Below are 24123 nucleotides of genomic sequence, written 5' to 3'. Positions count from 1 at the left end.
CTGTAAAATTACCGAAGTACAAAAAATACTTGAAAATCTAAATAGCAGAAAAGCTCTACGTAAAGATGGGATACCAAATGAATTGATGGAATATGGTGGAGCGGCCATGACGGATCAACTGACAACATTAATTAAGAATGACACAATAATAACATGACACAATAAAATACCAGAAAAATGGAGTACAGGCAAGCTAATCCTATTATTCAAAAAGGGCGCTAAGATGAGATAATAGAGGTATCAATTTGCTAAATACTGCGGCGGAGCATAATATCTTCTATAATAAGGAATATATCGTATTTTGGCGCATTATTGCCACACCCGGTCTTAATTAGAATACAGCATTAGATTTTTTTATTATTACTACACCAGGGCGGATCTGTTTTGAGGTGGATGTGAGAGGTGGCATTCGGATTTTTACAGATGAAGTTAGGTGACAACTTCAATAATTATAATTGACTTATGCTCCTTCTCAAATATGCCCGGAACACTAATAAAAAAAATTAAAATATTTAAAAATTTCGAAAAGTATCGATTTTTTTCTACTTTCATTGCTTATAACTTTAAAACGATTCACTTTGGAACAAAATCGTAGGGAAAGAACATTAAGATAATTGAATTTTGTATAATATACGACTGGTTTAACTGTCTTAAATTATTACGCTTTCTGCAAAATAGCAATAAATAGAAAATAAGGGGGCAAATAAGACTGTTTTTATTCAATGTTTTTCAACCACTTTGGCTGCACTTAAAACCTTCATAATTCGCTTAAAAAATTATTACAATATACTTAATATACTTAAACCTTCCACCAAATTTCATTAAAATCGACTTAATGGATTTTGCATAATAATTATGCAATCTAATTTTTTTAAAAAAAGTTCAAATTTTTTAAAAACTCTTTAAACAAAAAGTAGACCAGTTAGAAGATTTTTAATTTTTTTACTTATAAAGTGGTTCTCTACCTATCTAGTACACTTTACAGAATTAAAATCGGATTATTTAAGCGGCCTTAGCACTGTTTTAAAATTATAAACAATATTTTGGCTTGTAAAAAAATACAGTGAGGACGTTTGAGTTGAAATAAATTCATATTCTTGAAAATGGGCGACTCTGGAGATAAATCCCGAAACAGATCAATTTTTATTTTTAAATTATAATTTTTTGGCATAAATATTATACTAGTGACGTCATCCATTTGGGTGTGATGACGTATTCTAAATATTGGAATTAATTTAATTGAAACAATTTTTTTTAATTCAAACGCTGTATAAATAATTATGGTAATGTTTATATAGTGAATATAAAACTGAATAGCCTTTCGATTGAGCTATCACACGGCTCCTATTCTCATTTAAAAAAATCATCGATTACGTCATCACGCTCGGATGGATGACGTCACTAGTGTGATATATATTGTTATATTTCTATTTGATATAAAAATTAAAATTTAATAATGATAAACAAAATTCAATTTAATATAAAATATTTTCAATTTTCTCAACCACGGGCATATAAATTTAAAACAACCTGTATACAACAAATTGTTATATGTAATTTTAAGAAGTGATTAGAATAAGCGTACGAAACTCGGAACAATGTGCTTAGATAAACAAAGTGAATGACGCGTACCATTATCGTTCTTCTCGGAAGGTCGATCATTAGCCTATGCTAAATAAAACTCAGTGAAATAGATGATAGTTCATTATCGTTTTTCGCGGAAGGTTTCGATCATTAGCCTATGCTAAATAAGACTCATTTGAAAGAGAGAATAGGTCATTAAAATTTGTAAATAGTTAGAAAGTATTTAGAATGGGAATTAAATATTTTCTTTTGAAATCCATTAAGCATATTTAGAAAGATTAAAAATTGGTTTTGAGGAATATTACGAATGAGAGTTGGTGGTGGAAGATTGATTTGTGAATCTGGAAGGGATATTTAGAAAGTAGGGAATGGATGACAAAGTGAGATCAGAATGTTTTGAGCTGTCGAGAAGTGAAGTCGAGTAGTAGACGGTAGTGTTCGAGGAGTGAGAAAGCCGGTGTAGTTCCGTGAGTGTGGAGTATCTATCGTGGAACGAGAAGTAGGCCAGGTCGAGAGTAAAAGAACCTCCTTGAGCCCAGAGTGTCCCGGTAGCTGATAGCAGTTTCGAAAAAGGTAGAACACAGCATCACGACAAAAGCAGGAACGAGAGCTATTCGAGCTAGTTTTTCAAAGGAGAACATCACTGGAAGCCAGGACGAGGTTTGATCGCAGCCAAGGATAGCAGGAAAGGGTTTTGTGTGAGGACATTTTCAGTTCACCAGGAAAAGGTCAGTCTCATTTGTTTGGACATGAATGTATGGGTTTTTCGTATTAAATTCCACATAAAAAATTGAATAACATAATCAATAATATCAGAAAAGCTTCATCAAACTTAAATAGAGTTGTTCCTAATAACTCCTAATAGTTAAATGTTAATAAAAACTTTCAATTGAAAACCAAAAGGAAATAAGATTCCCATTTGTAAATGTTATGTTTAAGAATAATAAGAAATAGCAAATATTAAGCATTGGTTGCCTTTTAAATAAAATAAAAAATATTTTGATTATAATTGTAACCCATATGTGTATTTTTTTTACTCTTTTCTTTTCTATCCCGATTAGGAACCATTAAGAAATATTTAGAAGCCACGGAAGTAAGTAATTAATTTATAATTCGCCCTGAGATTGAAAACATATTGATATGTGATCTGGTTAATTAATTGGATTAGTATTAATACATTGATTCAATTAAGTAACATATAAGAATATTATCTCATATCAATAATCAAGATCACATCAACTGTCGTCCAACGTGGAAAGCATTGTAAAGTATTTCTAGTGGCAAATTTGAAGGATAGAAAGAGTAAAGCCGGTATTTGAAAATTTATATGCCTGTGGTAAAAAGTGAGATACTTACATTTGACAACATAAAATTTTAGATCTCTTTAGGTACAAATTTTACATAACTGATTTAATATTTTATTTTTACGATATTTACATTTGATATATTTATTGACAATTTATAATATTTGGGTGAGAAAAAGTCGTCTTGGTAACATACTAGTAAAATTTCATATTTGGCGGGGATAGTACTTTTTGAAAACAAATGTCTGTGACAAGAAGCCAAAGCAAAGACAACAAAAAACAAAAAGAACAGTCAGACCAAGAAGAGATTTTAGACACGACAATCATGGCATCAGAACAGCAAGAATTATCAGGAATAGATAAACTATTACAACTGATGCAACTCCAGTCACAAAAACTGGATGACAATCAACGAAAAGTGGATCGAAAAATGGATGAAACACAACAAAAATTGGATCAAAAAATGGATGAAACACAACAAAAAGTGGATCAAAAAATGGATGAAACACAACAAAAATTGGATCAAAAAATGGATGAAACACAACAAAAAATGAAACAAGCAATAGAAGAGAACAACAAGAAAATGGAGGAACGCATAGAAAAGTATGAAATGAAAATTAAGGATCACATGAAAGAACAAGAAATGAAAATTCAAAATAAAATAAAGGAGTTAATGAATTGCCAGAAAAAAGAAATAGAAAATTTGAAAAACAAGTTTGAAAACGCTATTAAAGCAGACAGAGAAGAAGTGGAAAGAAAGATTGCGGAAATCAATATTCAACAAAATGTCGGAGAAAGAAGAGAAATGGTTATACATAGCATAGATGACATGAAGATAAGGTTTGGCGGGGATGTAAGAAGATTACACCCAGTGCCGTTCATAAATAGCCTGAAAAAGAAAATACAGCACATCGGAAATTTCGAAACAGCAAAAGAAACTATCAGAAACCATCTCAAAAATGAAGCAAGCCTATGGTTCGATTGCAAAGAAGAAGAATTTGACAGTTGGCAACAATTTGAACAAAAATTTTTGAATTATTTCTGGGGAAAAGTCCAACAATTGGAAATTAACAAGGAATTGCAAAATGGGAAATACAATGATAGGATGGGTATATCAGAAAGGACATATGCATTACAAATTTACTATAACGCAAAACATTTACAATATAATTACTCATCGGAACAATTAGTCGAACTGATTGCAAGACATTTCGAAGAAACGCTGGAAGACCATATCACATTGCAAAACTACAAAGACATAGATAGTTTATGCCAATTCCTACAAATAAGAGAATTACGTGTAAGAGAAACAAAATCAAGAAGGTCGCGAGAAGATTACAGGCCCCGAGAAACACAGGATTACAGAGATAGAAATCAAAATAGGAGGGACTATACAAGACGAGATTTTAATCCCAGAAGGGAAAACGAAAATAGAGACAACGGAAGAGGAAATTATGAACAAAGAAATAGGCAATGGAATGAGGACAGAAATCGAGAATACCAGAATAGAAACACCACACGCTCAAATCAAGAAAACAGAAATAATGGTAGACAAAATGAACAGGGATATCGAGAAAACCGAAACAGATTCGACAGACCAAGAGAAAATAGAAGAGAGGTAAATAATACCCAGACAGAAGAATATGCCGGAGAGAGACATTATGACGAAAATATAAACAACGATGAGCAACCGGCGTCTTTTCACGACGGCGCTCACTAAAAACAAAAAATCAAACAGGAATCTTTTGTAACCCCAAGGAGTTTATTAAATTGGCAGAAAACAACGAAAAGAAAAATGGAGTTAATTTAAAATTTGTGGATGGATTTATCAACGAGAAACCAATTAAAATTATGATAGACACTGGATCTGAAATAACATTGGTCAACAGAAAACTAATAGAAGAAGTTAACTTAACAAATTTAATTTACAAAATACCTAGGGTAAATTTAGTGGGCGCAAACAAACGGACATTGGCAACTATAAATGAAGGCATACGAGTAATGGTACGACTGGGTAAGAAGATGTATGCACTACAATGTGTAATAATGCCAAACATGTCACATGACATGATAGTAGGAGTTGACGAATTGGCAGAAAAACATGTAGTGATAGATTTTAAAAATAATACGATGAATCTAACAGAAGAAAAAGAAGAAGAACAGGACAAGGAACAGGAGAAACAAAATACGGACGAATCAGGTAAAGAACAAACAGTGGAAATGAATTTGGCAACGAAGCAAGGACAAAGAAGAAAAGGGAGAAAAAGTCAGAAAAAGACAAAAGAAAATGAAACCTGTGGCTCCTCAAAAGAAGAGTTGAGCCCAGAAGAAGAAAATTTGAGAGTATCAGAAACAAAGGAAACCTGGGATTCCTCAAAAGAAGAGACGAGCTCAGGAGAAGAAGAAATAAAGCAAAAAAATGAAAGCAAAAAAGATATGATCGAAACAGTGGCATTTGAAGAGGAGGCATATGAAAACGAGGATGCAGAATACACGATAAAAGTATGTGAAAAATCTGAGGAAAAAGACAGAAAATTGATATGGGAAAAAGGGAAAGACAACATAATATCCGACACTCTAACACAGGATGAGGACACTGAAAATAAGGAAACAATTACTCTACAGGTGGGACTAATTAAAGTAGATAGTAAGTTAGGATATAAGACGTAGATTAAAGTAAGGAAATATACAGGGAGTTGGTTTTGCCTCGAGAAAATTTATTTAAAAATGCAGATAAATTTTATCGAATACAAGGCGGGGATTTGTTATATTTCTATTTGATATAAAAATTAAAATTTAATAATGATAAACAAAATTCAATTTAATATAAAATATTTTCAATTTTCTCAACCACGGGCATATAAATTTAAAACAACCTGTATACAACAAATTGTTATATGTAATTTTAAGAAGTGATTAGAATAAGCGTACGAAACTCGGAACAATGTGCTTAGATAAACAAAGTGAATGACGCGTACCATTATCGTTCTTCTCGGAAGGTCGATCATTAGCCTATGCTAAATAAAACTCAGTGAAATAGATGATAGTTCATTATCGTTTTTCGCGGAAGGTTTCGATCATTAGCCTATGCTAAATAAGACTCATTTGAAAGAGAGAATAGGTCATTAAAATTTGTAAATAGTTAGAAAGTATTTAGAATGGGAATTAAATATTTTCTTTTGAAATCCATTAAGCATATTTAGAAAGATTAAAAATTGGTTTTGAGGAATATTACGAATGAGAGTTGGTGGTGGAAGATTGATTTGTGAATCTGGAAGGGATATTTAGAAAGTAGGGAATGGATGACAAAGTGAGATCAGAATGTTTTGAGCTGTCGAGAAGTGAAGTCGAGTAGTAGACGGTAGTGTTCGAGGAGTGAGAAAGCCGGTGTAGTTCCGTGAGTGTGGAGTATCTATCGTGGAACGAGAAGTAGGCCAGGTCGAGAGTAAAAGAACCTCCTTGAGCCCAGAATGTCCCGGTAGCTGATAGCAGTTTCGAAAAAGGTAGAACACAGCATCACGACAAAAGCAGGAACGAGAGCTATTCGAGCTAGTTTTTCAAAGGAGAACATCACTGGAAGCCAGGACGAGGTTTGATCGCAGCCAAGGATAGCAGGAAAGGGTTTTGTGTGAGGACATTTTCAGTTCACCAGGAAAAGGTCAGTCTCATTTGTTTGGACATGAATGTATGGGTTTTTCGTATTAAATTCCACATAAAAAATTGAATAACATAATCAATAATATCAGAAAAGCTTCATCAAACTTAAATAGAGTTGTTCCTAATAACTCCTAATAGTTAAATGTTAATAAAAACTTTCAATTGAAAACCAAAAGGAAATAAGATTCCCATTTGTAAATGTTATGTTTAAGAATAATAAGAAATAGCAAATATTAAGCATTGGTTGCCTTTTAAATAAAATAAAAAATATTTTGATTATAATTGTAACCCATATGTGTATTTTTTTTACTCTTTTCTTTTCTATCCCGATTAGGAACCATTAAGAAATATTTAGAAGCCACGGAAGTAAGTAATTAATTTATAATTCGCCCTGAGATTGAAAACATATTGATATGTGATCTGGTTAATTAATTGGATTAGTATTAATACATTGATTCAATTAAGTAACATATAAGAATATTATCTCATATCAATAATCAAGATCACATCAATATATACCAAAAAAATAGAATTTAAAAATAAACATTGACCTTTTACGGGGTTTTTCTCCAGAAACGCATATTCTCGAGAAAACTAATTTATGTCAACTCAAACGTCCTCACTGTGTTTGTTTATAAGCCAAAAAATTGTTTATAACTTTAATTCTTAAATAACTCCAGAACGCTTCTTCTTACAAAACGAAAATTGGTACACATATTTATCTTTCAGAGATAACTTGATTCCATCGATTGTGAATTTCTAGTGCCAGTCATAGGCGTCCGTTTTGGGTGGGGCAACGGTTATTTTCTCGCATAACTTTTTTGCCTTTAAACTTTTAAGCATCTTTGATACTCGATTACTAAATTGTGAGGTACTCTAGTACTAAAAGGTACTCTTGTTTCAAGTCGGTAGAACAGACTGTTTTCTAGAAAAATCAATTGGAAAATTTTTCGTTTCCTGAATTAAAAAAAAATTGAAAAAATTATTTAAAAAAAAACTGTTTATTTTACCAAAGCAAAAGCCACTTTTAGTACTAGAATACCCCATAATTAAATAATCTAGCGTCAAAAATTCTTAAAAATTAAAGACAAAAAAGTTATGCGATAAAATAACCGTTGACCTACCCAAAACGGGCGCATGTGACCGGTACTAGAAATTCGCAATTAATGAAATTGATTCATCTCTGGAATATAAATAAGCGTACCAGTTTTCATTTTTCTAAATAGTTTTTTTTTTATATTCAAAAAAACGAAAAATTTTCAAAATGATTTTTCTAGACAACGGTGTGTCTTACCGACCTAAAGCAAGAGTATCTTTTAGTACTATAATACCTTACATTTTAATAATCCAGACTCAAAGATGTTTAAAAATTAAAAACAAAAAAGGTATGCGATAATATAACCGTTGCCATACCCGAAACGGAAACCTATGACCGGTACTAGAAATTTGCCCTGGATGGAATCGATTTATCTCTGGAACATAAATTAATATGTGTACTAAATTTCATTTTTCTAAATAGAAGCATTCTGGAGATATTTAAGAAAAACTAATTACCAGACGCCATCTTCAAATAGCTCTAGCTCCTTTAGGAAGCATTTTCGGACTAGGTGGATTGGGTTAAATTGCTTTAAAATTATCTGAGGAATCTCCTGTCTTCATTTGTTGGTAGAGTTTCTGGATACCCTATATTTATTTTAAGACGTTTTTATATAATTGGCTTGGTCGGTGTCACAGACTCCGCAAATTTTGTAATCCATTTTAAAAATAGTTACAGACTACCTAGGCACTTGAAATTTTCAGAATAGCTTTGAACTAGCTAACAATGCAATATTTAACTGCTATTATACAGGGGGATTGATTAGTAGGGTAAAGCTCCGTAGATTCGTTATAGTAATGGATAGCGATAAAAGTTAATAACAAAAATTGTAGCCAACTTTGAGCTTCAAATTACAAGATTAGTTAGAATTTTACAGGGTGTTCGATAACATAGTGGCAGATCAAACTTATGTTTCTTTAAATGGAACACCCTATATTTTATTTTATATTCGAAATCTTCTTAACTTCCCCATTACAAAAATATAAAGGTTTGGTATGTCATACAGAGTATTTACAAAGTTATAACAAATTTTATATGAAAATCGTAACAAGTTCAACTCCCTGTATAAATATTAATAAGCACAACGGCAATATATTACTTGCAATATATTTTTTTAATTATTGTCAAAATTTTCATAAATGATTGGTATTCCTGATTTTCTTCATATTGAATACAGGGTGAGTCAAATCGCAAGTACATTATTTTCTCAGTAATTTTAAATGAAATACCCTGTATTTTATGTCCCCATCGAAATGTACTATTACCTTACTTTAATTTATATAACATTCCCTATGTCTAAATTTATTAGTTTTTGAGATATTTTCATTTTTCAGAGTAAATTATTAATTACGGGTCTAAATCTTTCCAAATTTTAGGTAAGCCATGACTGAATAATTGTCTAAAACTGACAATTTACGATTACTGATTATCAATCTGTAATCAAAGTTGGCTACAATTTTTGTTATTAACTTTTATTGCTATCTATTACTATAACCGATCTACGGAGCTTTTCCCCACTAATCAATTACCCTGAATGGATAAATCGATTTTTTTTATTTCCAACTATTTTAAAAATGTGGCTAATGCAATGATATTTTAAAGTACGTTAATAAATCGATATCTACAAATTGATGGTGGGCCAGTGGCATTAGACTGCAGACCGAGAGTTCCCTAGTTCGAACACGGCTGTTGCGTATCTTTCTTTAATTTTTTTAATAAATAATTAAAAATTGATATACTTAAAATTCGTATTTTATAAGATAATTATTATTTATAAATATTATATATACCATTTTAAACAACCGTGGTGTTATAAAAAGTACTTTTTTATACTAGTGTAATTTTTGGAATTATAATTTTAACAGTTAATACACCTACAAAAATTCATATTTTATTCTTTTGAAACATGTTGTGTCCTATATTATATAACAAAACCGTGTTATTATAAAAAGTACTTTTTTATTATAGTGTGATTTTTGGAATTTTAAGCATTTTATATCGTCAAATTATTTTATATTCTGTCCTATAAATAATGAAAACGTTTTATTATAAAAAAGTTCTTTTTTATAAAAGTGTAATTATTTTTTTAAATTGTTAATTTTAATCGATTGCTTTTAGGTGAACATATTCAGTTTGGAGTAAAGGATTCACTAGGCGGTACATTTCCTTTGACTTTAATAGGAGGAAAATACGTAGCTCACGTTACCAAAGAAGCAACGGATATTGTCGTTAATGAAGTCAGTGATTCTGGACATATTAAACAAATAGCTAAAACAGAGGCAAGTTATTTAAAGTCTAGTGTAAAAAGTTTATTCCTTATTTTCGTATTTAGTATTTCGTAAAGTTGTAAACACGATGCCTGAAGTGGAAATAGAAACCTGAAACAATGGGATGGTAATTTGAAATTGTGTTTAATTCCTACTATATATAGTAACTAAATCAATCAGCTGTTAAAAAGGCAGTACAACGCAGTGGCGGCTCGTGGCCTTAGAGACAGGGTCGGCAAGGTCTTTTTTCTCCTCATATAGGTATACCATCTAATTAAAAGGCTTAAATCATTATAGGAGATTTTTTTGTTTGGTTTACTTGACATTCTCTCTTGTTTCATGCTGTTTCGCCAGTATGTTTTGATTCTTTTGAGACAAGAGAAATCCCGTTCATTTAAAGCAAAAGTTGGTGGTAATAAGATGATCAGTTTGTTGTAATGAATTGCAGTACTTACTATATAAAATAACACATATTTTATAAGTTATCCAACTTTTTGAAAATATTTGGATCAGCGTAATTTTTAAGATATTTGTATTAATAAATATCTTAACAATTCTTAGGCGAATTTAACTTTTAAATTTTGAATCGTCAAAGAGAAAAAAAATTTGAAAATCTTCAAAATTCGAAAAAGGAGTATCTATTTACAAAATACATAGTAGGTATCCAAATTTTCAAAATATACTCGTTTTTCGAGATATGTATCATGCCTGTGTCTTTTTTAGGTGGTTCGGAAATATCAGGTGAACCCAAAACGTCACTGCGTAGGTATATATTGGAAACTAAAACCATTACGAAAATCTCTGAGATTTTGCACCAGTTTTCTTATTCTATCTTTGGAATAAATAATGTCAGTTGACTGATTTTGAACAATAATGAATATCAAATCGGTTTGGGCAAACACTTTCTTAAAAATATTTAAAAGAATATTAAAAGAGTAATAATTTAAGAAAGTTCTCAAACCGATTGCTTCACGGATCGAGATATTACATCACAACCACAACTTTCAAAATCGTCGCCTTCGATAATAAATTAAAAAACTTCCAAAAGCTGCTCACGAAAATCTACTACAGTGAAAACTAACCAAGTTTTAAAATTTGATCGCGTCTGACAAACTGTTTGCATTTTTTTTTTTCGAAACAAATTGTCCTAAAACATTAGTCCGGGCGAGCTAAACTGGCAAGAAAGACGATATTCTTTAATTTTTTTACACGCATTCTGCAAAACTAAAGTCATTCTATTCCCATGACAGTGAGTAAATAAAGCTTGTGGTGCAATAGTTTTAACTTTTGCCTGGAGGCCGTTCAATTCACCAGACCTCACGGCAGCGCCGTCATAAGTTTGCCCCAGTTTGCCCTACCAATTTATTTTTGATATCAAAAAATTTTAATCTGTTATTTAAAACACCAAAAACATATTCTGCCTTATTGCTTTTACTCGCGTCTGTAAAACCTAAAAACATCTCATTATCACGTAACGCGTATCGGACAACAATTGATAATTATTGTGAATGACATGATAATCAGAAGTTTCATCTACTTCTAGCGAAAAGCAAATTTCTGAATCTCAGATCCAATAACGTTATTCAAAATGTAACTAATTGATTATATTTTTTATTAGTTCATTCTGTACTGTTTTAGACGTGCCGTAAATATCTTAGAATCAGAAAGTAGTAAATTAGAAAATTCCAAATCGTATTTCTTAGACAATTTTATTAGTTATCTATAATTATATCATATATAACGATTATACGATATTATATATCTATAAATAAATGATAATTCCTGACAACTTAAAAACATTACAATATCAATTCAACGACGTAAAACGGCGTGAGTATTTTTTACAATTTCTGCCGATGCCTCGAAATGAAACCTCGGCAAATCTAAATGTGCCGTACCTGCCGTTGCCTGCCGTATCTGCCGTTGCCTGCCGTACCTGCCTACGGAGAGAAATGCATGTTTTGGTTGCTTATCGACTTGTATTTCGTTGAGTTTTACATGTAAATCGTCACGCTAGGGATGAACTGGGGTCGGCTAGCCGGCACAGTCAGATGGATGGCTCGGATCATTCATTTTTTAAAAAGTCTCTTACGCGCATGGACCGCTTAACGTTCGGATTGGTCGAATCCTTTTAAAAACCACGAATAAAATTTAGTCTGTATTATCTGACAGATTTTTTTTTTATTTCACAGATACAAAAAATTACATAAACTCTGATTAAATTGAATATTAAAAAATCTATAATATCAATAAATGTGTGGGTAGGCACTGCCGACTCTGCCGACCCTGACGGGCCGCCACTGGACAACGACATTACATTTCTAAGAAGCAGTGGTGTAATTTTTGATCTTCTGTTCCTGCTGCGTCCTGTTTAATTAACCTATTTCTTCAATCTTCAAAATCTTCAAATAGTGTCTTCTTCTTGCTCTAGAGATCGTGCTAAGATAATTTTTTTCATGAAGAGAAACTAAGTATCCATAGTTTACAAATGTGGTCTAGAGGTAACAAAGTACTGGACAAAAAGGTTTTCGTGGTATATTCTTAGAGTCCAGTACTTTGTTTTAATTCTTTTTCTTCTTCTTTTTGACCTGACCACTGTCTGATTTTTAATGTGTCACCAGTAATTTGCATTTCATCGCTTTTTTGTGGCCTTTCCACTGATTGTCTTCCTATTGACGAGACCTTAGGAAATACATCTTGTAATGTTAATAATCTTGTAATTGCATGCTTTATTCACAAATTGTAAAAAGCCATTTTGTAATATATTTGTTGTTTTAGATTGTTCAAAGACTTTGTCACTTTGTATATAAATTTATTCTCAACCTTAGATAGAGCTTTGGCATCTTCGTTACGTCCATAATTAAATTTTGTATTTATTAATGCTTTGGAATTAAATATATGTATCTTATTCCCTAAGTTATTTTACTTATTTTAAACAAGTAATTGGACTTCGTAAGTCCTAGGTTTTCACCCAAAATAATCGAAAGTAGAACTGGAAGTCGATATTTGAACGCTTCGTGTAACTTTGCGGCGATTGATAAACGATTTTACTAATCTTGAATCATTTTTACTAAACTTTGGGTCATCATTGTTTAAACAGAAATGACTTCAAAACCGAAACTAAAGATTCAAACTCAACTTTTCAATACGCTTCGATTGATGTGTTACATGTAATATTTCTGCACTTCTGGTTAGAACTTTTTAACCGGAAATGATATAAAAACCAAAATTTTACATTTGCTCTCATCTTGCTAAGGCACGTCGAATGATATATCGCTTATACTATTTCGGTGACTTTAAAACAGTTTATACGGTTGCAACTCTAAAACCGGAAGTCCGATGTCAAATTTCTCATCTTTAGTACCATCCTTGGGTTATAAGCTTTTATTCGACACCTCATCTGTCATTCTATCTGTATTAATAATGGAGGAGATAGACATACGGGCAGACAGTCATGAGACCGGAAGTATATATTTGTTCTCTTCTTGCGAAGTCGCGTCGAATAATATATCAGTTATTATTCCGGTGACTCTAAAACAGTACTTCTGGTCGCATTTCTAAAACCGGAAATCCTATGTCAAGTTTCTTAACTTTCTTGTCATTCTGCCTGTTATAGCGGAGGACTTATATTCGCAGTCGGACGGACAGACGGACAGACAGCCTAGGTCAAATTTTTCACCTTTAGCACCATCCTTGGATTATAAGCTCTCATTTAACATCTCATTTGTCATTATACCTGGTAAAATGACGGAGGAGTTATATTCTCAGTCGGACGGACAGACGCACAGACAGCCTAGGTCAAATTTCTCATCTTTTTTACTATCTTTGGATTATAAGCTTTCATTTGACATCTCATATGTCATTCTACCTGATATAATGACGTAGAAGTTATATTAGCGGTCGGACAGACAGACAGACAGACGGACAGACAGCCTGGATCAAATTTCTCACCAATAGGAGCATCCTTGGATTATAAGCTTTCATTTGACACCTCATTTGTCATTCTACCTGGTATAAGGACGGAGGAGTTATATTCGCGATCAGACAGACCGACGGCCAGACAGCCCAGTTAAAATTTCTAACCTTTATTACTATCCTTGAATTATAAGCTTTCATTTGACACCTCATTTGTCATTCTGGTATAAAGACGGAGGAGTTATATTCATGGTCGGAGAGACCGACGGACAGACAGTTTAAGTAAAATTTCTCACCTTTCGTACCATCCTTGGATTATAAGCTTTCATTTGACACCTCATTTGTCATTCTAGCTGGCATATTGACGGAGGAGTTGTGATCACAGACAGACAGACAGACAGACAGACAGACAGACAGACAGACAGACAGACAGACAGACAGACAGACGGACAGACAGACGTGGATAATTCAAAGTTTTCACATTTTTTCAAAATTGGGTGAAAACAATAGAGCTTAATACATAATTCCTGCGTATTATTTTTATGTAGATGAGGAGGAATAAGATTAGGCACACGCATACTGTTCATCTAATAGACCAAGAGGCAACGCTGAAAAATCTCTTTGATTTTACTAAAGCCAGATATTTTACAGTTGATTACTGTGAGTGTGTAGGGAAACATGCTGCGGTCGGTCAAGCGAAAGGTAGAACAGGGGTTACTGAGAGGGTATCAAAGTTGCTTTCCTACGAAATGTAATTAAATTCATTTACTAAGGCTGAAAATCAGTACACACATTCTAAATTAAATATAAATAAAAGTTATTATAGTCGGTCAGCTGTATGACGGGACAGAGCCGATCGGTCGGCCCCAATAGTCGATTGAGGAAATTAAGCATTTCGGCTCGCAATTTTTTCGTCCGGCATGGATTTATTTGAAATTTTCACAAAAGGTAGGAAATAGTCCAAGGATCATTTTCGATATCATGCCGCTATCATACGATAAATCCTTGGGGGTTGTTGCCACCCCATCTCGGTGGTGGAAATTTTTTATTATATTTTAACCATGCAATTCGATGGAAAAAGTGTTCGCAGTTTTTTCGAGTTACTCGCGCTTGAAAATAACAATTTTTCGACGAAAAAATCGACTTTTTCAGAGGGTTTTTTGAGAATCCCTCCAAAAATATTCTATATATTTTTGGCGATAAAAAGTTTCTTCAAAAATGATTTTGTAGGATTTTTAAAGAGCTATAAGTCTGTGTAAATTAAATTCCGTAAGATTCCTTAGTTTTTAATTGGGGTGGGTTTAAAGAGCTCCAATAAGGTGGTGTTTGCTGGTAAATAATGGTTTTAAGCAGCTATATCTGGCTAACTATTCACTGTAATGAAAATCTATGCACAGCGTAATTTTAGTCATTAAAAAAGCTACAATTTAGTAGTTTATATTTTTTTTCGTATCTTCAGTGTATCTTGAGTGCATTGATAATATAATTATAAAAGGAACTACATAAAGGTGAAGACCAATTTTGAATTAGGAAGTTAGGTAGGGGGTAGTTTTCACTGATTTTTTCGTAGAGAAAAGCAGGTACCGGCATTTTTTTGATTATAAATCGCTTAATTTTCATTACTAAAATCTTTTTATTATTATTTTTTGACAGGTCTAAGTGTATACTTGGAAAAAGCTTATTTAAGTTTTCCTCGAAAAATGCAAATTTTTCCTATTATTTGGCTTTGAATATTTCAAATTATGCATTTGACGAAAAAAGCTAACGTTTAACATGCCGTATCTCGGTTTGTATTGGTCTTTAAAGATATTATTGAAAAATAATTTGGTTTAAGTTACTAAAAGATACAATTTTTATATTTACAGTTTTTTTGATTAAATGCATATTTTTGAGGTATTCTCAAAAAACCCTCTAAAAAAGTCGATGTTTTTCATCGAAGAACTGTTATTTTCAAGCGCGAATAACTCGAAAAATATTAGTTTTACGAAGAAAATGTAAAAAACGTTTTTTAATTAAAATCACTTTTTCCGTCGAATTACATGGGTAAATTAAAAAAAAATTCCCAGTCGCGAAATGGGGTGGCCACCACCCGCAAGGTTTTAGCATATGATAGCGGAATGATATAGAAAATGATCCTTGGACTATTCCCTACCTTCTGTGAAAATTTCAAGTAAATCCATACTGGACAAAAAAATTGTGAGCAAAAATGCTTCATTTCCTCGACCATTTTGGCCGACCGACCGGCTCTGTCCCGTCATACAGCTGACCAACTATAATAACTTTTATTTATATTTAATTTAGAATGTGTGTACTGATTTTCAGCCTTAGTAAATGGATTTAATTACCTTCGTAGGAAAACAACTTTGATACCCTCTCAGTAATCTCTGTTCTACGTTTCGCTTGACCGACCGCAGTATGTTTGTCTACACACTCACAGTATGGTGTATTCCACGAATATACGTCTGTTTTGGATTATCGCGACAACGAATATTTTAGTGTGCAATATAAGAAGTACGAAAGTATTGTCTCTAATAATTACTCCAATAAACAATAATATAATTTGCAATTTACTTTCGTTCTTCATATCTTGCACAGTAAAATATTCGTTGTCGCGATATAGGCCAGGAACTGAAGCTTTTCACCTCGCAATTTCTACAGAATGGATCGATTTGCTTGAAATTCTGAGAATAAGTAGAGGATAGTCCAAGGATCAAAATCTATATGATTCCGAATGGCGCTTTTACCATGGGGGTGGTTGCCACCCCATCTCGGGGGTGAAATTTTTTTATTATATTTTGACCGCAAAAGTTGATAAAAACATTCATTCTAAGCAAAAAATGTTCTATACATTTTTTTGATAAAATTGACTGTTTTCGATTTATTCGTTATCGAAAGTGTTAGTTTTGTATAGAAAAAATCAATGTTTTTCGATATTACAATACACTCAATTTTTGCCGTAGAAAAATTGTTTTTAAACCAAGTTGTTGGGAGTTAGTTACCCTACAATTTTATATTGAAACATTTTTTCGTATATCTGATGCTAATCTTTCTATTCTGAAGAAAATGGCATTTTTTACCAAACTACAAAAATTCGTTATTGGATTTTGACTCCAATTTGTTAAAAATTAATCATTCTAAGCCAGTCAAACTTCTAGAATCTATTCTTGATACATAAATAAATAAGAATTAATAAGGCCACTGACCAAAAACAACGCCAACTTACATTATTATGCTTCCAATTGGATTTCTCCTTTTTTTTTTTCAAAAACATATATTGATTTTTTAACCTTAACTTTTTTATTTTTTACCTTAGGAAGTTTGGTGAGAAAATAATTCTGTAGATTTTTACAAGGTCTATAAGCCTATTAATATTAAATCTTTTTAAAATGCTCAGTCGCAAAAAGAGGTGACTTTGAAAGGGTTGGTAAAGGTGGTTTTTGCATGTTATTACAAGTTTTAATTTTCAATAGCTCACTCAATTTTTGACGTAGAAAAAATTTTTGCAAACCAACTTCTTGGGAATTAAATTAGCTACAATTTCATATTTAAACATTTTCTCGTATCTCTGATGCTAATTTTCCTATTCTGAGGAAAAGCCATTTTTTTCCAAACTACAAAAATTCATTATTCGCTTTTAACTCCATTTTTTTAAAAACTAACCATTCTAAGCCGGGTAAACTTCTAGAATCTATTAATAATACATAAGTAAAAAAGTCCAAATACGGTTAATGACTAATTTTAATTAGGGCGGTGGTTAGGTGGTTGCTTGCGATCACTTTTTAGCTGAAAAAAAATGGGGACTGACATTCTTTTCATTATAAGTCACTTAATTTTTGAGATAGAGACTTTTTTTATTTCTGGTTATAGACATTTTTAAACATTTTGAATTAGTTTGAACAAGTTCTCCTCGAAAAATGCATAGTTTCCCCGTCGTTTGACTTTGAAACTACATTATTTAGCATTTGACGAAGAAGAGCCAACATATAATAAAGTATAGCTCGATTACTATTGGTCCAAAAGGAAATTTAAAAAAACGATCTTGTTTATTTTTTCAAAAGGTACATTTTTGTTAAGAAAAGTTGTTTTGGTAAAACGAAAACTTTTGGAGTTATTAGCAGAAAACTTATTAAAAACATTGATTTTTTCGATATAAAACTAACACTTTCGACAGCGAATAAATCGAAAACTATCAATTTTATCAAAAAATTGTATAGAACGTTTTTTGCTTAGAATGGACGTTTTTACCGACTTTTGCGATTAAAGTATAATAAAAAATTTCCACCCCCGAGATGGGGTGGAAACCACCCCTATGGTAAAAGCGCCTTTCGGCATTATATAGATTTTGATCCTTGGAGTATCCACTACTTATTCTCAAATTTTCAAGCAAATCGATCCATTCTGTAAAAATTGCGAGGTTTTGTCCTATTTTAAGCTTCATTACTTGGACTAATAATCCAAAACAGACGTATATTCGTGGAATGGGGTATACTCAACTGTGAAAAATCTAGCTTTAGTACATTCAAAGAGATTTTTCAGCGCTGCTCCTCCATCTATAACATCACAAATTATAATTTATGTTTAATTTTAAACTTTTAAATGGAAACACTTATTAATTTAGAAGTATATTCCCTTGATATTTATAGAATCACCGACCCATTATTTTATTTTTAAAACACATTCAATAAAGTTTTGTTTATTCCACAGGACTAACCGTCTACAGCACCCCAACACGAATCCTTTGTTGTTAAAAAGTGGCGATATTACAAACTCGATGGAGTTTTCAACTGGCTCCCGTACGGAAATTAAATGTTTTGATAATCGCCGCGAACGAAAAAAGTTTCAATTTTATTTCGACAAACTTAATGATCACATCCCTTTGTGGACACGTAGAAGCTTTGTAAAGCGTATTAAAATAACGTTTCTCGTATGCACATGATTAAATATTACTGCCGGATCCGCAAAGTTATAGCCTTTGACTGTTATTGAAATGCTAACCAGATTATGGTCAATGTGACATTATACTTCTAGCCCTTAAAATTTCTGGCTAGTGTAATAGTTATGCCCGATAGCCACTGGCTTTCTAGTATATAGACATTACCTAGACTAGATCTCATTTCTATTTTACGCTATAATTAAAATGCCTGGGTGTAATTATGTTAAAAGTGCATGGAATTGTTGGAGTAATATAGCCGCAGCTGTACTTTTGTTTTTAAGCACCCTTTCGGAAAGTTTATATTGCTCTTAGAATATTAATCTAGCTAAAGGTATAAATAATCAAACACCCCCATTTTATTCCAATTTAAGTTCGACTAGCCAAGATGTAACACGACGTTAATTTGAGGTCCTCAAAGCAACAGTGGCATAAGCCACAAATTGAGCATTTTTAGATTAATATATCAATAATATCAGCAACATTAAATCTTCGGATTAACAGGGGCCTACACAACATACCTCTTACTCTGGGCTAATTAGCAAAATTCATGGAAAAGTTATTTACCAGCAATTTTATTGCTGGAATCGAATTATAAAATCCTATATATTAATAATATAGGTATGCAAAGTCCGCAGATAGTGTGCTACTTTTTTTATAAACAAAATGGCGGCGACAAATCGTATTTTTTTCAATTATTGCTCTATAACTCCGAAGATTTTAATTTTACAACAAAAACACTCAAATAAAAATTCACCGCAATTAAATTCTGCATAGAGATATGTTTTTCACGATTTGCTCCGACGAAAATTTTCCTCGGAAAATGCGGGTTTTCCTAACAAAAACTATAATTTTCAAATAAAGTTTTAGGTAAGTAATTATTAATCAATAATTAAATAACTTGATGACATCAAAGATTTCTTGGTGTAGATTGTAATTCCAGAAGCCGGTGAAAATTAAACGAATATTTTAGCAACAATTCAATTGTTAATTAACAATTTACGATCGCAATAATAACCAAAATAATCATGATACATTGATCAAACTTATAAAGATTATAAAGATGAGATGCTTGTTTAATATTTTATCGACAAAACATAAATTTTTCTTTTTTTTGCATAATCTTTAAATTTTGAAAAAAAATAGTTATAATACGTTGGTCTAATTAGTAAAGTACAAATAAAGGTTATTTACCAGCAATTTTATTGCTTTAATCGAATTATAAGATCCTATATATTATTAATATAGGTATGCAAAGTCCACAGATAGTGTGCTACTTTTTTTATAAACAAAATGGCGCCGACAAATCGTATTTTTTTCAATTATTGCTCTATAACTCCGAAGATTTTAACTTTACACCAAAAATACTCAAATAAAAATTCACCCCAATTTAATTCTACATAGAGGCATGTTTTTCCCGATTTCCTCCGACGAAAATTTTCCTCGGAAAATGTGGGTTTTCCCAACAAAATCTCGAATTTTCAAATAAATTTTTTGGGCCAGTAATTATTTATCAATAATTATATAGCTTGGTGAAATAAAAGCTTTCTTAGTATAGATTATAAATTCAGAAGCCGGTTAAAATGAAATGTATATTTTAGCAACAATTCAATTGTTAATTAACAATTTACAGTCGCAATAACAACCAAAATATTCATGAGACATTGATCAAACTTAGAAAGGTTATAAAGATGTGGTACCTATTTAATATTTTGTCGACAAAATATAAATTTTTCATTTTTTTGCACAATCTTTAAATGTTTAAAAAAAACTGTTATAAACAAATTAACATTTCTTAGAAATTGTTTATTATATTCTAATTTTAAAAAATACTTAAAATGCGTATTTCATAGGTCTTGAAAATGAATGCTTTAAAAAAATTTTCCAACCATTTGCAAAAAAGTTAGGAAACAGCAAAATAAATATACGATATCTCCATTGTTTATAATTTGTTTTAATTGTTTCAAAGCTTAAAAGTGAGTCTATGGTACAATATAATTACTCAGAAAGAATGTCAAAAATCAGTGCAATGGTTATATTTTAATCAAAGATTAAAAATACTTTTTTTTGTAATTTTTAGCGCGAAAGTAGGCTTGATACAGAGCCGGAGATAAAATGTTCACTCGAAGCGACTGACACGCTTAAACTCGCGCGAGTTGTGTATGTGGGCGGGTAGCTACGGTACTGTATTATTCTACTTTCGCGCGTGTAAATTACAAAAAAATATATTTATAATCTTTAATTAAAATATAACCATTAAGCTGATAATCGATATTGTTTTATAAATAATTAGCTTGTATTTTAAACTCACTTCTACGCTTTGAAAGAATTAAAAAAATTATTAACACCGTAGTAATCGTATGTTTACTTTGCTGTTTCATAACTTTTTTGCAAATGGTTGCAAAAAAGTTTTAAAGCATTCATTTTCAAGATATTTGAAATGCGCATTTTAGCTATTTTTTAAAATTATAATATAATAAAAACTTTCTGAGAAACGTTAATTTGTTTATAACTATTTTTTTAAACATTTAAAGATTATGCAAAAAAATAAAAAATTTATATTTTGTCGACAAAATGTTAAATAGGCATCTCATCTTTATAAGGGTTCAAAGTTTGATCAGTGTATCATAATTATTTTGGTTATTATTGCGACCGTAAATTATTAATTAACAATTGAATTGTTGCTAAAATATTCGTTTAATTTTCACCAGCTTCTGGAACTATAATCTAAACCAAAAAGGCTTTTAAGTCACCAAATTTTTAATTATTGGTAAATAATTACTTATCTAAAACTTTATTTGAAAATTAAAGATTTTGTTGTGAAAACCCGCATTTTCCGAGGAAAATTTTCGTCGGAGCAGATCGGGAAAAACACGTCTCTATGCAGAATTTAATCACGGTGAATTTTTATTTGAGTGTTTTTGTTGTAAAGTTAAAATTTTCGGAGTTCTAGAGCAATAATTGAAAAAAACACGATTTTCGGGCGCCATTTTGTTTATAAAAAAAGTAGCACACTATCTGAGGACTTTGCATACCTATATTATTAATATATAGGATCTTATAATTAGATTCCAGGAATAAAATTGCTGGTAAATAACTTTTCCCAAAAATGGCCTATTCTCCGATAATCAGCCCAGACTATCTATATTTGGCTAGATGGCGCTACATAATTTATAGCGCCATCCCATAAACGTACAAGAAATACGAATGCAAAGATTTCATTTATCTTAAAAGTTCACTGTTGCTCTGAGTAGTGAAAATACCCACAAACTGTGGTGTTTGAATTATTCCGATTAATTTATTTAAGACAGTTATTTCCTTTTTTATAGGGTTTCTTTCTAAACTCATTTCGATCCCTGAGCTTTCATAGTTATTTCATATCGCATGTGGCATATGGTATTTAGCAACAAGCTATATTTCGTCTTTCCGAACTTTTAAATTGTTACTGGGCACTGCAGGCTCTTACCAGTTTTTCTAATGGATTTTTAATTGTTACTGAGCACTGCAGGCTCTTTCCATTTTTTTAACATGCTGTTGATTTCGTCTAGGCCATCTTCTACCAAAATTATGTCTTCAGCATAACTCGGGTGGTGTGACGTTTTCCCGTCAACACTTATCGGCTTATGATCCCAATCGAGGGTTTTAAAATTACGTTCTAGGGCAGTTATAAAAAGCTTTGGTGCTGGCGTGTCACCCTGCCTGACACCTCTTTGAATTTCTATGTTGTTACTGTTGTTGTGGCACTTTATTACGTTTGGTGCATTTCTATAAATATTGCAAACTAATATGAAATAGCGGCTATCAATGCAAACTTTATTTATGCTTCAATTAAAGATATTCAGTTTCACCGAGTCAAGCGCTTTGTGGAAATTTATAAACATTTATAGCCGAGGTCTGTTGTATTCCACTTATTTTTAATGAGTTGTTTTAGCGTTTGCAGGTGGTCGGTGGTGCCAAATTTTGATCGAAATCCCGCTTGCTTTCTGGTTTGGTACAGGTCTAGTTTTTTATCCAATCTTGTTGTTATGACTCTTGTGACGAGTTTGTATATATGGCTTAGTCTAGTGTCGTGATTTACATGGGTAAACTGTTAATGTATTACTGGAATATAAATATTCCTAGCCACTGCTCTGACTGGCTTGACTAAGTTTAAGTGTACAATTTATTTTAATCGTTACACTCGTCAATTTACTTATCGACATTCATTTTATTTTTGCAAGTTAGAGGTCGCTAAATGCACAATTTGGTATATTATTTCACTACAAATGCCATAGTAGCCAGTGTATTTTAATTCAGTTCAGTATTCTTTCAAATCCCTCTGATGATGAGTAGACTCGGAAACACCTTTAAGAGAATAGTAAGATACACGAATTGAATCGAAACGCATCTATACTTATTTTAATTATCGTTCTTACTAGACGACAAGGTTACAAAAATGATAGAGATTTACATGGGTAAATTTTTGATGTATTAGTGGAATATAAATATTCCTAGCATCGCTCTGAATGGCTTGATTGGGTTTACAGTTGACTGTAATCGCTAGCGACATTCACTTTATCTTTAAACTGTTACTGATCTTGTTATTAGCTAAGTCATAGTCGATAATTTAATTTACCTTAATAGCCTAGTCTAATACTCTTTGTTTTTAAACCATTTTAATTGTTTTAGGGTGCCCACACAAAAATTATCAACTCACTCGCAGGAGCAAGATGGAACAACAAAAACATCATCTTCAGTGGTGGCTGGGACAAGAATATCAAAAAGTGGATAATAGAAAATAACTCAATCACACTGGAAGCAACTATTGATGCTGGTATCATTGTTAACGCCATAGAAGTTGGAAGGGATGGTGAAATATATGCCGGAGGAGAAGATGGGCATATTGTTCGTATTCAAGTGGAATAGAAGTCTGGATTACTTCTTAATATTTATAAGACATGTATTTAACATTTTTTAAACTGTTAGTTGTATGGTTAATATTTGTTGTAAACTTATTAACAATAAGTATTTATTACTATTATTATTTATTATTGTAGTTTTGTATCTGATTTGAAAAATAATATAAAATTATACTCATAAAAACATCTTTGTTTAGGTATATTATTGAAGTTCTTCATTTAGTATTGGCAAGCTCCCGTTCTATTCAAATCCTACATCCCATTTCTACTTTATTAGGAGAAATGGGTCAAATGTTCAAAATGATAAAGAGCTGACTGTTTATCATTTACCACAGCCAACTGTGTTATCTCGTTACAAATGGGGCTACAAAATGATCGGTTGTAGTCAATCTATCATCATTGACATTATGTCAGTTAATTTTAATGTACTATTTAATAAAGCAAATTTGAGGATTTTAAACTTTTATATTAT

General features: G+C 31.7%; 1 protein-coding gene across 1 annotated transcript in view; it reads left to right on the top strand.

The window, feature by feature from the left end:
* LOC114332901 (uncharacterized) overlaps window positions 1-23839 on the top strand; it is a 75224-nt gene extending 51385 nt beyond the window's left edge. Inside the window, exons 5-6 of the mRNA XM_028282686.2 lie at window positions 9760-9920; window positions 23422-23839. Coding sequence (XP_028138487.1) covers window positions 9760-9920; window positions 23422-23658 — 398 coding nt within the window. The 3' untranslated portion in view covers window positions 23659-23839. The remainder of the gene's footprint in view (window positions 1-9759; window positions 9921-23421) is intronic.
* Window positions 23840-24123: the final 284 nt, after the last annotated feature.

Source organism: Diabrotica virgifera, chromosome 9, assembly GCF_917563875.1.
Source record: "Diabrotica virgifera virgifera chromosome 9, PGI_DIABVI_V3a".
In the NCBI taxonomy this organism is placed as follows: Eukaryota; Metazoa; Arthropoda; class Insecta; order Coleoptera; family Chrysomelidae; genus Diabrotica; species Diabrotica virgifera.
This window is presented reverse-complemented; position numbering and strand designations above follow the sequence as displayed.